A 19,966-nucleotide genomic window follows, 5' to 3' on the forward strand; every position below is an offset into this window, starting at 1 on the left:
TCTGCATGAATTTGTGTGTATGCGCCTTAGGGCTGGGGGACGCTGTATGTTAACCCCATTTTCTCCAGTGTTTGTCTTTACTTTCTGTTTCCCTACAACTACTGAGCCACTTTAAGGAGTTTTAAAGAGTTACTGAATTAAACGAACAAACAAACCAAAACAAACAAAAAAAAAATCATACACTTAAATGAACACAAAACATTTCTTTGCAGATTTCTATCCCTACAGGGGGCTCTTCTCTGTTCTCAAAAACACTATGAGGTATATTCAAATATATATATTCTGGATGCTGAGTACACCTGCACAGCAGCAGACAGCGCCTTCTCATTGAGTCAACGCAGCTCCGTGCGTAAAAATCCTCGGTGCGTCAGGTGCCTCATTTCCTTAATGCAAATTTGCCGCTCTCTGCGTGCTCTCCCACTCTCCCACCTCCACTTGTGTCCTGCCCTCACGACCGACCGGTAGCCGCCTCTGCTCCTTTAAGGCAATGAGGAATTAATGCGTCTGCAGGGGCAGGGGAGAGGGTTATTCTGTGTAATGCTCAGAGAGTCAGTGTGGTGCGATTAGACAGCGGCAGCAGGGAAGATGCGCTTGCTCGCCTCTTGCTGGACGCTCAGAGGCGATAAAGATGATCTGACTTTGGAGTCTGAGAAAAAAGCGAGTTTTTCATTCTTCCACACTCTTTCCGTTATTCTCTTATTTGATCTTTTAGTTTTTATTTTCTAAAAATTAATTTTTCAGTCTAGACCCCTCAAGATGACCCACCAGTCAGTGTTTCATTTAGAAAATCGGACCTTCTGACATTCTTCTTCTTTCTTTCTTTTTAAGATTCCATTTAAAACAATTTTGGGAAGTCTTTTTTGGTATCAGGAACCTCTCTCCCCGGGCTCTGACTCAGCATCACATACACCTGAGCTTCACCCCTTCAGCATCCTTTTGAATAACAGGGAGAAGCAGCAAGACGCGGAGCACAGGAGTCTGAGCGCAGCTCTCCCCAAGACAATCACAGAGGCTCATTTGTCCAGGCGCAAAAAGACATCTCGGAAAGAAAATCAGTGTCGCGGAAAAGTAGGAAGGAGATTTTAAAAGTAGAGACTCGGATCGGTTTGTTTCAGGACAGAGGCAAATGTTTAACCTTACCCCAAGCGCACAGAAGAGAGACCCAGGCAGGCACCGGTCGGAGGAAGAAGAGAAAGCATAGCTTGGGGGGATTGAACGGAGCAGGGCATGTGGATATTGGCTTTTATCTTTTTCCAGAGCATCTTGAATGGTAAGTTTCACCTGCTCGTCTGTTCTTATTAGTCCCTTATTACCTACTACAGAAGGGAAATCACTAGTAGACAGCTAAATGACTGAAGAGGGAGGATGGAGGTCACCTGTGACCCACATGGAATGGGTTTTATATGGTTGTCAAAAGGCTGACACCCTTGATTGAGGGAGAGAGACGGGCGAGGCATGAAGTGCGTTTCAAACCCTTCAAGCTCTTCCACAAATCCTTAGACACATTTTTGGCTTTCAGACAAATATCCTGACCCAACAAATATCAAATAATAGCATGAAAGAAATGTGTTTTTTTATATAGTAAAATCTGCCTTTTTTTTTAGTTTCAAGTTTTATTGGTTTCAAATACAGAAAATTGATGGAATTTGTTTGTTTTTATTTTATGCCTGACACTACTCATTGTGACACATCCTTGTTCCACTGTGGCCCTTAGTAATAAGTGACGTCTTTGATATAATGGGCATTTGGTTTAACCCTTTCCCTCCTTCCCCCACTGTGAGCATATTTTTCAGGTTCAAATTGGCCTAAATGAGCATAAGCTATTTAAGTGGTCCATTTATACATGTCTTAAAGTCAACAATCCCCTTTTGCATTCCTTAAATTCACACTACTGAATCATATTCACGGCTCTTTTAGTGTCATGCACGTCTCCACAATCAATTTTCTCTCAAATCTGATCACAGCGTCTTGTTATTTACCTTCAAATGACATTTGTAAATGGTAAAAAAAAACAAAAAAACCTCCATCATTAACTGAAACTGTTCACCTTAATAATTCTAAAAATCTTTATGATTACATAAATTTCACAGAGGTCACATTTGTTTTCAGGAAATGTTAAAATAGTTCACAAATACACACAAAAGAAATGTAAGAATACATTCCATTTGAAAGTAAGAAGACATTTTCTATTCAAATTCTGCGTTTGGACACCTAGATTTACTTGTCCGTCTTGTATGTTTTCTCGAACTCGTGTGTATTTGCATGTATGTGTATCACTGCACACATGCATGTAGTCGCCACCACGCACTGCTTATATTGGTGTGCTCATATAGTGTATCCATAATCAATAGTGGAAAATTGATACAGTTTATTGCATCCACTTATTGGCCAGAGTCCCTTCCACGGGGAGGGATTATGGCTGACTGGGTGTGTACAGAAAGAGTGACAGGGAGAATAGGAGAGGTAGAGCAAGGGAAGCAAAATGGAAACATTTCTGTAAGAACACATATCAAGGTGACAATTTGGGGGTTGTTCACACAGTGAAACAGAGCAAGCCAACGGTTGGTTGCTTTGGTATAAAAGCCAAAAACATAAAAAAAAAAAAAAAAAAAGCTGATTTCACCAAGCAAAAATTGGGGAAGTGGGGATTTTAAGGTATGAATATGTTTAACCGCATCAAGGGGCTGTGATATGATATTGTGTGTCCCCCCCAAATGAATTTTCCCCTTCTGGCCAGAATGATAAAAAAAAAAAAAAAAAAGAAAAGAAAAGAGAGAAAAAAAGGCTTAGAATTGGATTTTCGTTTGTGTGTCGCCTCTTTTTCAGCGCTGGTGCAACCCTCAGACGGTGTCGTATTTTGACATTGGCTTCATATAAAATGGTATCTCCCTCAGCCCAGCTTGTGCTGAAACTCATAAAGGAACAATAAGGGATCCTCATTAATCATAATCATCTGACTCTGTCATTAGATCAACTGCCACGCAAGATTGTGTCCATTTATTGCATAAGGGATTATTGAAGAGGCCTGTGGCAAATAACTGATAGGGATTAAGCTGCAGACAGTGTTGAGTGCAAGCATTGCACTTTATACGCTCGTCATCTGGGCAACTCGTTTTTTTTTCTAAGATCTGTTTTTAAGGGACATGTTTCTATGACTTGTTTTTACCTGATTTCCCATATGACTGCTATATGACTTTGCCCTTCGTGGCTGGATGTTTTGTTGATTATCATGAAAATGAGGCGCTCATCGGCTGAGCAGTCGTTCTCTGAATGAATGAATGACCTTGTAGGTTGAAGACAGCTCAGAGATTGGATTCCAGACAATTCTTGCTGTTTCAGAGTTAGGCCTGCTCACTGGCCTGTCTCTATGGTAACCTCCTTAATGGGCGTCAGGGGCTGCGTCCTAAAACGTTCCCCCATTCACTCTTCACTGTATGGGGTAGAAAGCTATATGGTGTGTGTCTGGTGTCATTTTAAAAAAACGTGGTAGTTGGTTAGGGTCAGTTGCTTATTTAATTCTTTATTCAGTGCATGTTGTGATCATATTTATTGAGTTTGCTGTGTGTAAATCTTTAGGAAACTGGACACCACTACAAAATGGTGGACCCAGAAGAAAGTAGAACATGTAGTGAGTGACTCCTGACATGCAACTGTTTCGCTGTTGCAAACAGAGTTTGCCCAGAACTATTTGATCAGTGCTAATCACATCCTGTTACATCAGTGTGACCACAGTTGTGTGAGGTTGAAAAAAACACGACAGCCATACTGTTCACTGGCTCCTTGGTTCTCAGAACCTTTTCTGTTGCTTTGTAGCTGTTTGATTGGATGTCATCTTAATGAATTCTGGAACCAGTCAAAAAAGGGAAAATAGATACCGGCACAATGCTAACAAATGTCAAATCTTGATGTAAATAATTGCCAATCAGTAAAAAGACAGCCTCAGCCTCTCCCATGCTCTCGTCCTATATCACACACTCAGAAAATAAATGAATGAATAAATATCTGATTCATTAGCATCAGCTAACAATTATTTTAATGTCATCTATGTAACTCTTCATGCTTCCGCTATCTCTTGCGCTTGTCAAAGTAGATTCTAGAAATTTAGTCATCAACATAGGAGAGGAAACATTAAATATCTGCCTGAAAGATGCCTCTAGGCAAAATCACAGCAAGCTAGACTGGCCTATTCAAATTCTCATTGGAAAGATATAACGAGACAAGGCTTCTCACAGAGTCCCCACAAAGGCTGCGGTGATTTGTAGACACGCACACTGCTTAACCCGCTGCTCGTGGCTTAAAAAGGACTTATCTCCTACGCCGTCAATAAATGAACATTTACGAAGAGGTCATGAAATCCTGCAATCAAATTTTGATCTCAATTAGCTGTGACCTTTCTGCACACACATCCACTCTGAAATAAGGGAGCTCTTCCAGAGCATCCAGTCCTGTGTAGCTTACAGTACACTTAATAGCTGCCAACTTCAGTTTGCTTGCCAATTTTACATGACCTCACATTATTAGCAACCTCAAACTCTGAATGGAAATGCCACAGGGACTGGGGTGGATAGATAGATTGAACTTGGCTGCAGGGAGGGAACTGGTGTTTGTGCGGCAATAAGTCCACATGAAGGCGATGAAAGCTGCACTGATGAGCTGGAGCTGTGAGGTGTACAGATGAGTCTGCGTACAGATGTCCAGTTATCAGTGGCCTCCCAGTGGCTGTTCATATGACGAAAGAGTGAAACCTGACCAGCTTTACAGCTGCACTCATAGCCACGAGTCTGTTTGGTAATTAACAATTAGGGTTTGGTTGCACAAGAAGTATCATAGCTCATGAAGTTAAATTACAGTACCCCCTGAAAACCTGCACCTTGCAGTCTAGTGATAGATCATCTTGTGGAGTCTTTACTCTCGTAAGAATATCTAATGGACTAAATTAAGTTTACAAACCTACTTAACACTTCCTCACTTGTATGGGTTATGAGAGGGTTTGTTGGGTTACATTTTGAACTCGGTACATGATTCCAGTTGAAAGAGCTGCTAATGCTTGGTAATGGATGCCCTGATGTGTGATCATAATAGATACCCCCTAGTTCATACATCTTAACTCTATAATGAGGGCTACTTAACTATACCGTACCTCCTTGAGTCTGTCTAGCTAATTAGGAGCAAGCTATGGTGACTCTGTGTGTGTGTCTGTGTGTGTGTGTGCTGCGTTTCACCCAATGTAAAATCTAATTACCGATCACACTGTGTCTGTCTGGATACCAGCGAATCAGAGGTGTAATTGCGCAAGCCCGCGTGTAAATGTCTCCTGCATTAAAATGTTAACGATATCATTTAGCATCTGCGGGGAAGAGCAGGAAAGCCCTCAGCACCCAGATGTAGGTGTTTGATCATGCGTGCAAAGTGAGGATGTGGTACATCTGGCGTGGGTTTCCCTCTCAGACAGGCTTCTCAGTAGAGAGGATGTTTTTAATTCACTCAACACCTGTCAAAGTGACATGTTATATCATTGTGCTGCACTGCACAGGTACTGTAGTGTACTCGTGTAAAAAGCTTCAGTTTAAAACGGGCTAAGTGGACAAAGACGCGCTTCTGCTCTACTGTGCAGAAGTGCTACTTGATTTATTTTCAAAGGATTTAAGAACATGCTGCCTACGTACAACTAAAAAAAAGTTTGTTGACTAATAACTTTGAAAATACAGTACCCGCCCTGCAGCTTTTTTCTTGACCCAACAGCCCATGTAAAAAAAAAAAGAAAAGAAAAAAAAGCCAGCTCCGATTTTGATTTGATAGAAGTCAAGATCTTATTTGACATGTTTTTTTTTACAATTTCAAGACAGTAGCCAGACAAATAAAAAGTCTGCTCTGAATATAGAAATGACAAGCTCTGTATGTAACTTCCACATTTAACTTTCTCCTTGTTAGAAACAGTGCTACAAGCTTTTAACTATTCAGTGTTGATAATATGGTTACAGCAGTTATATCAGAATAAATGAATTTAGTCTTTTATTTTATCAGTCCACGCGGTATTGTGAAATAAAACTTTGGAAAATTGAGAAATTGTTACAAGCAGCAGTTCTGTGGTCTACATACACAGAATACATAGAGCATATTAATACTGACAGCTGACAGTCTTTTTATCCAGTTTTTACTATGGTAGCTAAGACCATCCTCTGCTAAGGCCAATACCATGCACCTAAGAATAAAAAAAATCTTGATTTGGATCTTCACCATTATCACCTCTTCCGGTGGTTTCACTCAACGTTTCCACAAAATTTAATAAATTATACCTCATTGTGTGACTTCCTGATGGACAAACGGATAAAAAATGGCATTCAAAACATACTTAATCATTTAAAGTCCTAAAATGTAAGATTTATGGCGCTCTATTGATAGATTTGCAGGATAAAACTTTTAACTTTGCTGTGATTACTGCAGGATTACATTAAAATAGGTATCGATGGGGCAGTGTTCCATTTGATCCACCATGTTGCACCACAGTGTCTAAACAGCTGCAGCTCAGCGTAGCAAAATACTGAATCTAAAGAAGCTGCCGTGTATGCTTGGAAGGCGAGGCGGAAGGCGGGGGGGGAGCATTTTGTAACGTTACGGAAATATGTCACCAAATCCAACACAATTTTGTCTGCATGTCTGCTTTATCAGAAAATGTTTGAAATATGTGCTCCTCGTCATAAATGATCTCATAAAAGGTTTCTTGTTGACGTCACACATGTTGAATCAGAGAACAGTTCATACTAGAAACCATCTCTGGTGTCACATCTGCTGCAACATCTCCCAGTACGGCTACATGCAAAGTCATGGTTACATGGTTATCATCGCACAGCTTTTGTCTTTAAGTTACCTAAATGGTGATTTTGTCAGATGATGGTACTGTTATAAAATCAGGGTTTCATTAGAGCAGAGTGACAGTCTGGAAATGCTTTAAGCAACTGTGAGTTACCTCGTAGTCTTAATAAGTTGGTTTTCAGTCCCAGTTTCTGACACGTTTAACATTAGGAAACAGAAAAATATGTTTATGAAGGCAGCTTTATGGCTGTGTTAATATACACAACACTTGATGGACAAAAGATGGAACCTTGAAGCATCTGCAATTCACCAAGGCCTGTTTGAGGCTTGTCAGCTTATTATTACATGCAGAGTGATTCAAACTCGAATTGCATTGTTTGAGTGTGTTCGTCTAGGTTTGAGAGCTTCGTCTTCATACGATTTCCGTTGGACTAACACATTTACATGCATTTTAAGGTCCGGTTTTGGTTGGATTGACTCAATTATTTGTTTAGTTTTTTTCTTCCTTGTGTCATGCAAATGTGCTCAATGAATTAATTGACTACGTGGACAGGATCATGAAGTAGCAGGGGGTGATATCGCTGTGGCCCTCTATCTCCATCGACCTTAACCTCAAAAAATGTCAAACTTCCTAAATTTGATGTCAACTTTCTTTAGTACTGTTAACAAAATTTCTCAAAAGACCAACAGATGAAAATAAGATTAGACTCACTTTGGCTGCCAGTAACCAGGTAACCAGTGCAAAATGTTCCAGGCCTCATCTTGTCATAAGATTGTGCTCAGTTGGACTGTGCCTCAACATAACGAACTTTTTTTTTATTTGGTTAAATATCTACCTCACTCCACCAGTTTGAAAGGATCGTTTTAAAAGCTGGAAATACAACAATATAATGCAAGGAAATAAATGCCTTAGGACGACATTGATAATAAGTGGTGAAGCAAGTTCAAACAAGTTAGTCAGCCTGGTTTTCATTTTCGTTAAATGTGTTTATAAAAGATGTAAGAACAACTTCATACATTACACAGATTCCATTCACTTTGATACCAATGTTGAAAATAGTACTATGAAGTTTTCACTTTAATATGTTCAAAACATACTGATAGGTTTGACTGTCAAGTTAGTAGTTTGTTAGCCTGTTTGCAAATTTTTCAACATTGAGACAAATTTTAGAAGGAAAAAAAAAAAAGGAAGGCGGAGTTTCGCACTCGTATTGGCGGTGGTTGACTTGTATACAACACAAAACACATGTTAAGCGACCCTAAATTGGATTAAGCGAGGATAGAAAATGGATGGATGGATGTCACAATATTCAGATTTGTTTTATTTTTCAAAACAATTTTGATATAAAAATGTTATCAGACGCATAACATAACGTTTCCTACACCTCATAACTCTACACATAATTAATGTACACTTTTGACACACAATAAGAATGTTCGCATCGAAGAAACTCAAATCACCCTCCTACGGCTTTAGGGATGTGGTTGCTCCACATATAGACTCACATGAATTTGGTAGGAAAACCTGGTCCATGACCTTGTCAACGGGTCGATTTTATAAAGCCTGGAAACAGAGCCAACAGGAGGAGCAGAAATCTAGTTTCCTTGTTGACAGCTTGAATTCAATATGCTGAAAGGTTTTCATAGAGTTTTTGGCCAATGATGCCAAAATAATACTGCCTTCCCCCTGTTTACTAGTGAGTTAAAGCTCTGCATAGAGTACAGAGTGTGAATATACACAAAAGTAGTGCCAGACATCCGTTCTCTACTATGCACTAGGCTTCTAGTCCTTGTGGTGTGTGCCACACCAGAACTTTTGTCCATGATGGAAGACAGGTGGCGGAAGTGTGATGAGTTTTCTATCTATCACCCATCCAGACAAACATTAACGCTGCACCTCATAAATACTACCTCTTAATCCAGTCCTCCACATACCAGGGCCGGGCTTTGAACTCGACACACTCGGCAGCCCAAGGCTGAATTGATCCCCACACTCCTGAGCATGATGCATGTGCCTGATGTTCTGTAGCTCACTAACAGTCCACCAGACTAACTTAATGCTGCTTCTGGGCTTGGCTGTCTGCTCCTGCGTGTCATGGGCATCTCGTGGCCATGACATGGAATGAAAAATAAAATCACATCATATATCTCTTCAATCTCCTTGTTTTTCAGTAACTTTATTGTTGCTGCTTTTGCAAATCCCATTTTTTAAGGCTGCATTTCTTGTGGACATTTCACCACCAAAGTCTGCCCAACTCGCGAATATTAAAGTAGGCTAAAGGATAATGGAAGAGGCAAAGCTGGATAGACAGTATGACAGAAAGACAAATGGGTCCAGCTTGGTTTCTCGACACTGCTCCTTATTTTTAAACCTGGCACAGATGCTAAGATTTAAGACCAAGTTAGTGATGGTTATTTTTAGCCCGCCATTTTTAAAGCGCTGTCATCTTGTTCGTACCGTGTGAGATGTGCATGTGTGTGTGTGTGTGTGTGATGTGTAAATTGGGTGCTTGATTTGTGTATTTTCCGGTGTTCATGTACATTTCCGAGCACCTTTGTACCGTACGTTGAGAGGATTTGCAGGATATGCGTTCTTGTGTGTATGCACGCCACTATGTGTGAGTGTTTAATTGGGGAGCTGGGTGGGTGGGTTGGGTGTGACATGGAATGGAGCCACAGATTTATGTCCTTCCAGCACTTATCGATCCCCCGACCCAGTGTGAGACTGAGTGCATTGTCAATAATCTTAACACTTTGTGGTATTCCTAGATTCCCAGCCCTCTTTTTCTCAGCACAAGGTGTGATGCTGCAGTAAGCCATCTTGTGTAAGATCCAATAAGGGGGCACAGGGCCTGGCAGTAGTGCATTTGATTGCAGCTTAGTCTAACAGTGAATAGATCATTTTTGCAGTGGCTTTGCTGTTGATAAAAATAGAGAATTGTCTCGATTTTCTGTACAAAAAAACATTAAATTTGAACAAGGCCCTGCATGGTTCCCTTGAAGCATTTAGCAGCTATGTTTTGCTAAGTGTCCCCTCGACATTTAGCAAAACATAGAAGATGTTTTTTAAGGGTTGTTATGCCTCTCTCTATCTAAACTATCCATTCTCACAAATCATTATGCTCAGAAGTGTTTGATCACATGATTGAATTAAACCTCAATTCATCCAAAGCACTAAATGCTGAGAATACATTTGTGCCTGCTTCAGTGTCTGTCTGGAGTCCCCCTGGCATCCCATTCACTGAAGGAAAGGATGACCAGAAAAATTAGAAGGAAGAAACTGTACAAAAATACCTCACCTTTTTATTCAGGCAGCAGGACATGGAGAAGGAGGGGTGATATAAAGCAAGCTGCGGGGAGGGAGTAAGGAGGAGAGGGAAACGAAGAAAAGGAGAAAATAAGTGTGTGTAACGTGGGGGTGGGGTGGGGGTGCTAAAAGGAGCCGTGCTGCGGTCCCTTAAGTGTTGAATAAACATGCTTGGTTTAGGGAAATGGCTGCGATAAATGTTTAATATGATAAGTCCATAAAGACGGTCAAATGAGTCTGGAGTATTAAAATGAGCGTGGCACGCAGAAGCAGTTTGCAGAAGCATAGGAAGAGGGGGTAGGGGGCTGATAATGGCAGGCAGAGCTAACAGGATGAGAGCAGCCAGCTGCTGTGACATCAACATTAACACACTCCACCAGCTGCTGGCCACAGACGTCTCCTGGACAAAACAGGGACAGTGTTACATCTTCAAAGAGCCACTGTGGCCTCATAATGCTATTATTACCTATGCAAGATTTCTTGAGAGAACAGCATGGTTGTGAAGCTGTTCTCAAAACAGAGTTTCAAAGTACAGTAAAAAACATTGAAAGGATGTAGTTCAAGATGACGAAATCTGGTAATAAAGCAAATAAAGCTAGCAACAACATTAAGTATATATATTAAACAGTTAATCATCATAAAATGATTGGAAAAAAGGAAGACTAATTGAATTAGATCATATCCTATAGCAATGCTGTCTTAAGAAATGACATATACTTCTGACGTGAAGAAGAAAATATGTTTTGTCAGAAACACAATACCATCAGATCACTGATTTAAAACATTTCTGATGCGTCAAACAAGTCTGAAAATGTTTTTTTTTTTTTTTAAATCACTCATGTTTCTTTTTTTTCCTTCAATGCCCACTCATGCTTTAATTATTTGGGTTTTTCTCCTAAATTTCAGTGTGGTATATCTTGTTTCTGCTTAAATGTTTGCAAAGCTGTAAAACCTTAAGTGTGTGCAAGAACAATTTCTCTCCCTTAGAATCAAAGCTCCTGAACCGTATGAAACATCATACATTTTACTTGCTTGTGTCACCATGTAACATATTTGCTTATTGCCTACCTAGAAAGTAGTTTGGCAATAAAATTGCTCAGAATGAGAAGCTGGCACTCTCTTATCCATTATTTCCCTGTTTAAGCCACCTTGATTATGTACGCCTGGCATCTGAGAAACTGAAGGCCTGGTTGATATTTTTGATTGCAGTGTCACCACATCCAGCTACTGTAGGAGAGATATATTAAGATATATTCACTTTTTAAATGTTTGAGCATATATTGGGTGCCTCTTATGCCCTGCATTAGTTTTGAGCACCAGTGGTACACATCTTCAGAAATGAACTATGCGTACACAAGACGCAGTATGGAGGTGACTGGTAAGAAGTAGTGCACGGACAAATGGGACTGGATGCTTAGGGACTATTAAAACATTGCTGAAACTTTAAGACTTAATTTGACACCAAAAAAACAAAGACTGGGTATGGGTTACTGTTAGTTACTTTTCTGCCTAGTTGTAGGTGGCACTGCAATTCCATGGAGGTCTTGCATAATATTGAGACCTCTACGGGACACTTTTTTTGGTCTGGAAGCTGACCTCTGAAATATTGTTTGCAGCCCCCTTTGTTAGGCTAGCTGAGCAACCAGATCAGCCTGGCGTTTAAGGAAAGCCTTAGAAGATACAAGCTAAACTGTAGCATTTCAGACTGAAAAGTACTACAGCAAAGTAGGATATGAGAAAAATAAACATGAAAAACTGTGAACCTGTTAAACTGCATTCTCAAAATAACACTACGGACCTTTGTGAAGAAAATAGAACGGGCTTGTTAATGATTGTTTTGTTTGGGTGCTCAGAAAGTGATAATTGGTTTATTTACATTTGGGCACTTATCAACCAACCATACCACTGTGCTTGAAGTGCTTCTGTAAAGCACTTATTACCTTATCAACTTATTACTTATTAATGATGAAAATATTGATGAAACTCAACATTTGTTGAATAAGTTTCCTCATTAAGTGTAATGACACTTAATAAGGAAATGGACACTTATTACTAATTTTTTTTTTAAACCTCTAAAAATATAAACTAATGTATATTTTCTAACCATTGCTTGTGTTGTGATTAGTTTTGGCCTCTATGCAGAAATAAGCAGAAAAAGTTATTCCTGCCTCCATTTAACCACAATGTCCAATGGGTGCATAACAGCAGATCAGGTAACATCAGTGAAATACTGTCTCTGAAGCCAGAATGGTGTCTGTGTCAGGTCACACTCTTCAACAGCCTCTCATGTCACGGCTCAATCCCCCATGAAGAGTGAGACCTCCTTTAGACATACTGTTACCTTAGGTGGCATCCAGGTGGACGGCGGTCATGTTTAGACATCCATGAAAGCAACATCTCTGAAGGCCCTTAACCTAAAGTTTGGTGACATAATAAGGTTGGTTGTCCAGTATGTGCCCTGTCTAAATGAGGTAAGGCCTCTACCAACAGGCATCTGTTCAACAAGAACTATGCTGCTTAATTGTATTATCAATGGAGGATGTGTATCCTGACCATTAGATTATTTTCAAGGATATTTGATTACGTCTCAAATTGACTAGTTTAATTATAATAGTTGAAAGTCTAAAAGGGTAGAAGTTTCTGTTGATCAAAGTTTTACTGGCCCAATAAGGCCAAAGAACCATCCATCCATCCATCCATTTTCCATACCCACTTAATCCAACTCAGGTTTGTGGGGGGCTGGAGCCTATTTCCGCTGTCATTGGGCGAGAGTCAGCGTACACCCTGGACAGGTCGCCAGTCCATCACAGAGCCACACAGAGACAAACAACCATCCACCCTCACTCCTAGAGTCAATTTGGAGTCAGTTAACCTAACAAAAACCGATTGGGCTATATGCTGCAAAATTTGAGCATGTTGATTACAAAGACTGCTGCTTGTAGCTTTGCTTAATTTCAGTATCTAAACTATTCAATATTTTTAGAATATTTAATTGCATTACGCAGTTTGATAAGAAAAATATTGAAATATCCAGGAAATAAATGAGCTACGTTGTTGTTGTGATTGTCGCCACATATATAAAATCAGAAATAAAAAACTTATTTTCAGCAGTTTCCTAATTACCATGTGTCATTCCATTAATGTTTTACCTGACACGAATAAACCACCCATAGAATATAAATAAATAAACTCATCTTGTGTCTGTTTATCAAAAGGATTAACATTAGCCCTCTATGGATAGTTTTATTTTTGTTAATTAGATTGAGGAGAGGAACAAGTACAGTGCTGCTCTCAGTTCTCTGTAAGATTAAAAAAATATTCTAAGTAATAGGTAAAATGGCACTTATTGAAATTTTAATTGCAAAAGTGCATTATTTAAATATAAATACACACTGAATCTGTGTGACACTTTGAATGTATTATTCATTTTATTTACTTTATTACAGGGGCAGGTTTCCCTCCATCTTTGAATGTGCTTGTTACCTCGCATAGTAATATTGAATTTCTACTTGTGGAGGTTCTTATTTATCAGGTGGAAGCAGCATAGGGAGCTGCTATAGTTTGCTACAATATAATCCCTCATCAAATTCCCTCTTGTGCACCCATCATCAGCAGCAGCATGATTTAGACATCAACGTCTTCATTGCTCATTTTGACTCGGTCCAGGGTCTTTGGCTTCTCCTCAATGAAACAGGCAGCCACTCTGGCCCATTTAAACCATGAGAATAGACTGGGGGTGGAGGAGGAGGAGGCTCATCTGCTGTGGGGCCTCGTTTTTCTGTTGCCCGCCCCTTCAAGACATCAGAGGACAGATCTGTCGGTGTGGATCAGCAGCTTGCGTACACCCAGCCCTTTCTACTGTCACTGCCCTGCTTAATATTCATGAGAGCAAATTGGTAGACAGTCATTTAACTTGCGTGCATGGTGTATTGCCTCTGGGCATATCAGATCAGTGGGAATGCTTACTCACACTGAACTCCCTGGCCCAGGCTGGTTATCATCTTCCATTATTAGTGCTTCAGGTTCGTGGACTTTGATATACAGAAAAATCTACTTTGGTGTTATGACTTTCTTTGCTTTTTTCCCCTCATTTTAACTGAACGACAACCTACACGTACCCTGTATTTGAAATTTGGGTCATACACAGGTCAGAGTCCTACTTTTAGCTTCTGGGAAAACAGCTTCATCCCATGCACCACATCTATCACACTAATGCTGTTATCCATAAACACACAATAGGAATAGAAATTTGTTTTTAGCTTGAAAATTGCCTCAGCTTCTGTTAGTCTTGAATGTGAGTGAGTCAGGTATGATCTTCACATCCCAGGCAGACTTGCCCTGAGGGCACAGAGCAGAGAGCTGCTTTAATTACCCAAGGTTCCTGCTGTCACATTGTGACCGTGAGGCACCCGGTGCCACACTACCGAGCAGTGCTGAGTCCCCCCGCTGAGGTGGCGATGACAACTGAGACAATGGATCTGCTCACTATACAGATGCAACACATGTGCCATCTGAAACATGGGAAGCTGAATCAAATCCACTGTCTCTCTGATTCTCTCTTTGCCTTTTTTTTTGTTTGCTCTATGCTGTTGTCTCTTTTCGTATGTCAGAGAGTGTTCATGACAAATCATAGGGGACAGAATATGTAACTGGGACTAAAGCTGGAGTTACATATTACATACACGAAAGGACGTTCATATAAAAACATCTAAAACATTTCCCTTGTTTTCATTGTTTCACTTATATCCAGGTCTATCCACCCTGTATGTTACACGGCAAAGACCAACTGTGGCCTTTAAAACTACATCAAGCTCGACTTTGTGAATGTTAATGAAAAAATAAATGTCTAAATTCTTTTACCAGGGCCAACATACTTTTGGCCCTGGTTCCTCTGTTGTCAACTAAGATCTGCTTTGCCAAAAAAGATGGAAAAGCAGATTAGTGCAGTTGTCAAATTAAGGCTTTTTTTAAAGGTTTATTTTGGACAATGGAAGAACTGGAATACGTTATTTGCAGATTTATATGCGAGTTTAGATCAGTTTTTCCCTGCATCATGTGCAAATAGTTCAGAACAAAGCAGCTCATCTTTTAACTGGCATGAAAAAGCATGAATGAATTGTTCCAGTCTTGTTATCCCTTCCCCGGCTTCCTGTTCATTTCCAGACTGATTTTATGATTTAATGACTTACTTGTTTTGAGTTTCATGGTGTTAAGATTGCCATCTTTAAAAGAAAAAAAGCAATTTAACAATGCAATTATGATCTAATCTGAAGTCACAATTTCAAATGCAGTCTGAGGTCGTTGTTGTAGCATAATATCTGTTATGGTTATATGTAATCTTTTGCCTAACCATCTTTATACTACACACTCTTTTATCCATCCATATACACTTGCTTTGTTTGGAAAACAAATAGATCAGTTAAAAAAATTAGACGTGATTTTAAGCAACACTCTATGCAACCTTCACACAGAGGAGACCATCAGCAAATGTACAAGGTGAAGCAATTTACATCTGAAGGGTAGATGTTTTTCTCTAGAGTTGATTAAGACCATAGCTGAGCTAAAATGAGCATTACGATTGAAGTTGCATTTATTGGGTGACTACTAACAATGCTCCAGATAAGAAAGCAAATAAAGTTGATCTACCATGGCTCAATGATGAAAGCAGAAAACTAATTAAGTCAAGGGACCGATTACTTAAAAACAAATAAAGTCATTCAAACAATGTGGAATGCCAAGGCATATTTCTTTAGGGCAATTACTGAGTCTGCAAAAGAAAATGGCATGAAGATTTGGCAAAACATTGATAAATGAACTGGTAAAAGGAGAAATCAAGGCAAAGAATTAGAATTAGTAAAAGATTCTCTTGCCGTGGCAACCGAATTTAATAAATTTTTTAAAAACTCAGTTCAAGTAATCTCATACCTTTTTACTTCACATGAAAGTGTGTGTTGCCCAGTTAATGAGTCCTCACTTGTTTTTTTACAAAAGAATAAATGACTGAATCCGAATTGGTCTCCATTATTGGTGAATTAAAGAATTCCAAAGCTAAGGATCAGTATGATTTGGATACTAATTTCATAAAGACACACAAAGATGCCTTGAAACACCCAATAACACATATAATCAATCTATTAATCAGATACTGATGTTCATACAGCTTGGAAAGTGGCCATGATCACTCCAATTTTCAAATCGGGGAATAAAGCAGAATTACAGACAAATTTCTTTATTACCAGTAGTCTCTAAAATGATTGAATATATAGATAGCAAAACATTTAAAAGACCATTTAAATAAAGTTGCACTCTTCTGTATTCTATGCAGTTTGTTTTTTGTGCAAATCACTCTACTGAAACGGCAATTCATTTATTTCTAGAAAAAGTCAAATATTCATATTCATTCATAATATTCATTGGATACTCAAAGGCGTTTGATACTGTTGACCATCAAACACTTCTGTCTAGGTTAACAAAATTCAACTTTGCTGAAAAAAGCCATCCTTTGGATGAAATCCTACTTGGCAAAAAGAATTTACTGTGTGTCTTTTCAGCGGTATCAAATCCTGCCACCTCAACTGTGAAGTTGGAGTACCTCAAGGCTCCATACTTGGACCAATTTTGTTTTCTTTATATGTTTATGTCTTGCCAAATGTTTGCCCAAAACATCACCACTCAGATGTATGCTGAGGATGCCGTCATTTTCACACAGGCATAGTCTGATATACGAGTCTCAGAAAAACTGACATCAGCCATGAACTGTATTCATGAGTGGCTCACTAAGTCATGTCTTTTACTACATTTAAAAACAAACAAAAAAAAACAACAGTTTGAATGATTCTCTCAAAACATCCAACATCAAGGTCATGTTCAAATGTCCTACTGAAAGGACAAGAACTTCAGATTGTATTTAAATTAAATTTATGGCATTACTATGACTCCACCTTATCGTTTAAGAATCACGTTAAAAACATGTCTAAAATCATCCATTTCAACTAACATAATTTCAGGCAAATCAAATCATTGCCATCACTGCCAGAAAATGCAGCTTTAATGTTTCTCCACGCCATGATTTTTTCTCACATTGAATACCGCTTCACCAACTGGTTACTGGCAAACATGACCACCCTAAAACCAACAGGATCTCTTTTTTAAAAATCTTAAAAGTATTAGATAGAAAGCGTTTTTCTTTTAATCATTGCCTCGTACTTGAGAAATACAAAATTCAAAGTTTTGAAAATATTTCAAAATTCAAGCTTGCCTCTTCCATTTATGAGATCTTTCATAGACTTGCTCAACCCCCACAGGGTGAGTTCATCATGTTAAAATCGAGTATTAGTGGGAAAGTAACCAAAGCCTCTACTTGAGGTGACTGTGTAATATCTCATAGAAGTACAACACACAGTGAACTGGTGTTATCAGTCAAGGCTAGTGACACTTAGAATTACATTCCAGCTGCAATAAGAGAATGGACCAACTTCAATACATTTAAAACCAATCTCAAATGATGGCTGAAGAGGAACCAGATCTGTTATCATGAATTTTATGCCAGTATGTCTGTGTATTTATTTATTGTTCTGTGTGTTCACTTATTGTACCGTGGTTTCTCATTTGTGTTGTGAACTGTCTGTTTTGTTGTACAGTGTTTGACGGTGTGTGTTGTTGATCTTATTTGTTGTTTGTATCTGACATGCTAAGGACTAGAGATGTAAAGTAGCCTTTTGGGTAACTCTGGTATATTTACATTGATCTATTCATCAATATGCACTGTCCCTTTTGAATAAATGAATTACAAAGATAAAAATTGATTAATTGATATCCATCATCTTCATCAGTTTCAATGCTTTTAAAATTCGGTGGTGGTGTTGAAGAGTAGAATTGAGCTGTTTCACCTCAGGTGTAGATGAAACGGCTATTTTTTTTTTCTTCTTTCCTGCTTCCTGAGGATATCCTGGTGGAAAAAAATCATGGTCAATCATAGATGCATATAATACATTATTGAACAGTGTCATTTATTTCACCTTTACAGTTGAGCTCATGAAAAATTATACCAATTACTGGTTTTCTCTCAGGCAGTGTAGTAAGTGGTTGGGCCCTGAGGCCATTTGTTGGGGCATGACATGGTGCTCTTTGTGAGGTCAAAGGGGGGGTGATGTTCCTGCGTGATTGGATCGTTTGTGGTCTGGCTCCTGAACTCAGTCAATTAGGAAAACGAGTACAGCAGCGATTTGCACCCTTCCACCAGAGTCCATTTCTTTTTTTTTAATTAAATCAATCCTGCGATCACTCAACTAGTCTCAACTGAGTTGCTCTCATATACTTTTCATATGTGAGATAGAAAAAGACAGAAACTGCTGCAGCATTAATCCTAATCCAATTTCACCATTTCTTGCACTGAATAAGATTTCCAAGTTAACGCACAGTTCTTTGATCTTACCCTCTCTCAAATCAGCTGCTATTCTTACAGTGTTCACCTGTTGCATCTCTATTCTTTTGAAGGAAGAGCAAATAATGGTAATCTTTAAAATTCATCAGTCTTTGTCTTCCCATACATCCCTAAAACACAATACACAACTCAGTCGAATGACAACAATATGATACAAATTTATTCAACTGACTGTCCACAGGCATACTTTTTGCTGGGTTTTTGTGTGACACTGAACACAAAAATAACTCCACAAAGTAACAATCTGTCACAGCATTTTGTGAAATAGTTACGTATTGGTCCACATTCAGAGTCACCTCTTGAAAACTGGTGCCTAAAAGGAACTTCCCTTTGAAATGTCATCTTCGCATTCAGTTGTATTCAGTAAGTAACTTTAACTCACTGTTTCTTTGCTGTTTTAAACATTTCTTGGTTATGATTAGGTAATAAAAACAAGATGGTTGATGATATTTAAAATGAGATGGTTGAGGTTGGGAAAACATTGCATTAAAACTTATCCTATGATAACGTGTTTTTAAGGTGCGTTATCCTTCACACTTACCTTGAGCACTATCCGTGAACAGGAGTAGTTTTGACCCCCACCCCTGCCATCTCCGGGCTGTATTATCAACAAAGCGCTGAGAAGATTTATACTTCCCGAGCCAGCTGGAAAAAGAGAATGAATCAGAATTTAATATGACTTTGATGTATTATTTTCATCTTGGCCGGTGCCACAGACACATCCAAAACCCATCACACTATCTGGCTGCATTTTAAAACATTCAAATTGGCTAAAACCTGTTTGATGTAAGAGAGTGGAGACAGGAGTGTATACAGTTTTCACCACTGGGAGTATACTGCACTGTCTTGATAAAATAGGCTTAAAGAACTATGGTTTTATATTAAATATACGGTGTGAAGTTTACCCACTTTGCCTTGCACATGGCTGACAAACAATATATTTACAAATACTTTATTTACATGTGGATAATGGGAAAGACCTCTGATTGTACGGCCTAAGTATGGACTCACTGACCACTTTAATAGGGATGTCTTTGAAATCTAACCCAATCCACTACACCAGTTCCACCATTAACTCTACTTTATGAAGCCTCTACATTTTCTTATGTTAAAAAGGGGATTCTTCTACTTTATGTTTATGTACTTTTACATGTACGAGAGCTGCCACATTGGACTGCATTTGAGATCCCCCGTCGAGTCAATGCAGGCCTACTGGCATGTCCAAAGACAGGAAGAGAAGCTTCTTGTTCCATATTTCAGCACCTGTAAATGGACTTTGCAAGTTGTATAGTATATTTAGAAACTAAAGATCTTTGCAAACCAAGTTTATATTTTTCATATGCATTTTTTAAATCCGCCATATGACAGGTATGCACAGAAATCTTGCACAGTAAAATCCCTTA

At 39.0% G+C, this 19,966-nt stretch overlaps 1 protein-coding gene across 2 annotated transcripts in view; it reads left to right on the plus strand.

Moving 5' to 3' along the window:
- Positions 1–477: 477 nt before the first annotated feature.
- The window catches only part of dscamb (Down syndrome cell adhesion molecule b), a 133,484-nt gene continuing 113,995 nt past the window's right edge, over positions 478–19,966 (plus strand). For both annotated transcript variants that reach the window (XM_075473732.1, XM_075473733.1), the window contains exon 1: positions 478–1,270. In XM_075473732.1, coding sequence (XP_075329847.1) covers positions 1,228–1,270 — 43 coding nt within the window. In that variant the 5' untranslated portion in view covers positions 478–1,227. The remainder of the gene's footprint in view (positions 1,271–19,966) is intronic.

This window comes from Odontesthes bonariensis, chromosome 9, assembly GCF_027942865.1.
Source record: "Odontesthes bonariensis isolate fOdoBon6 chromosome 9, fOdoBon6.hap1, whole genome shotgun sequence".
Classification (NCBI taxonomy): domain Eukaryota; kingdom Metazoa; phylum Chordata; class Actinopteri; order Atheriniformes; family Atherinopsidae; genus Odontesthes; species Odontesthes bonariensis.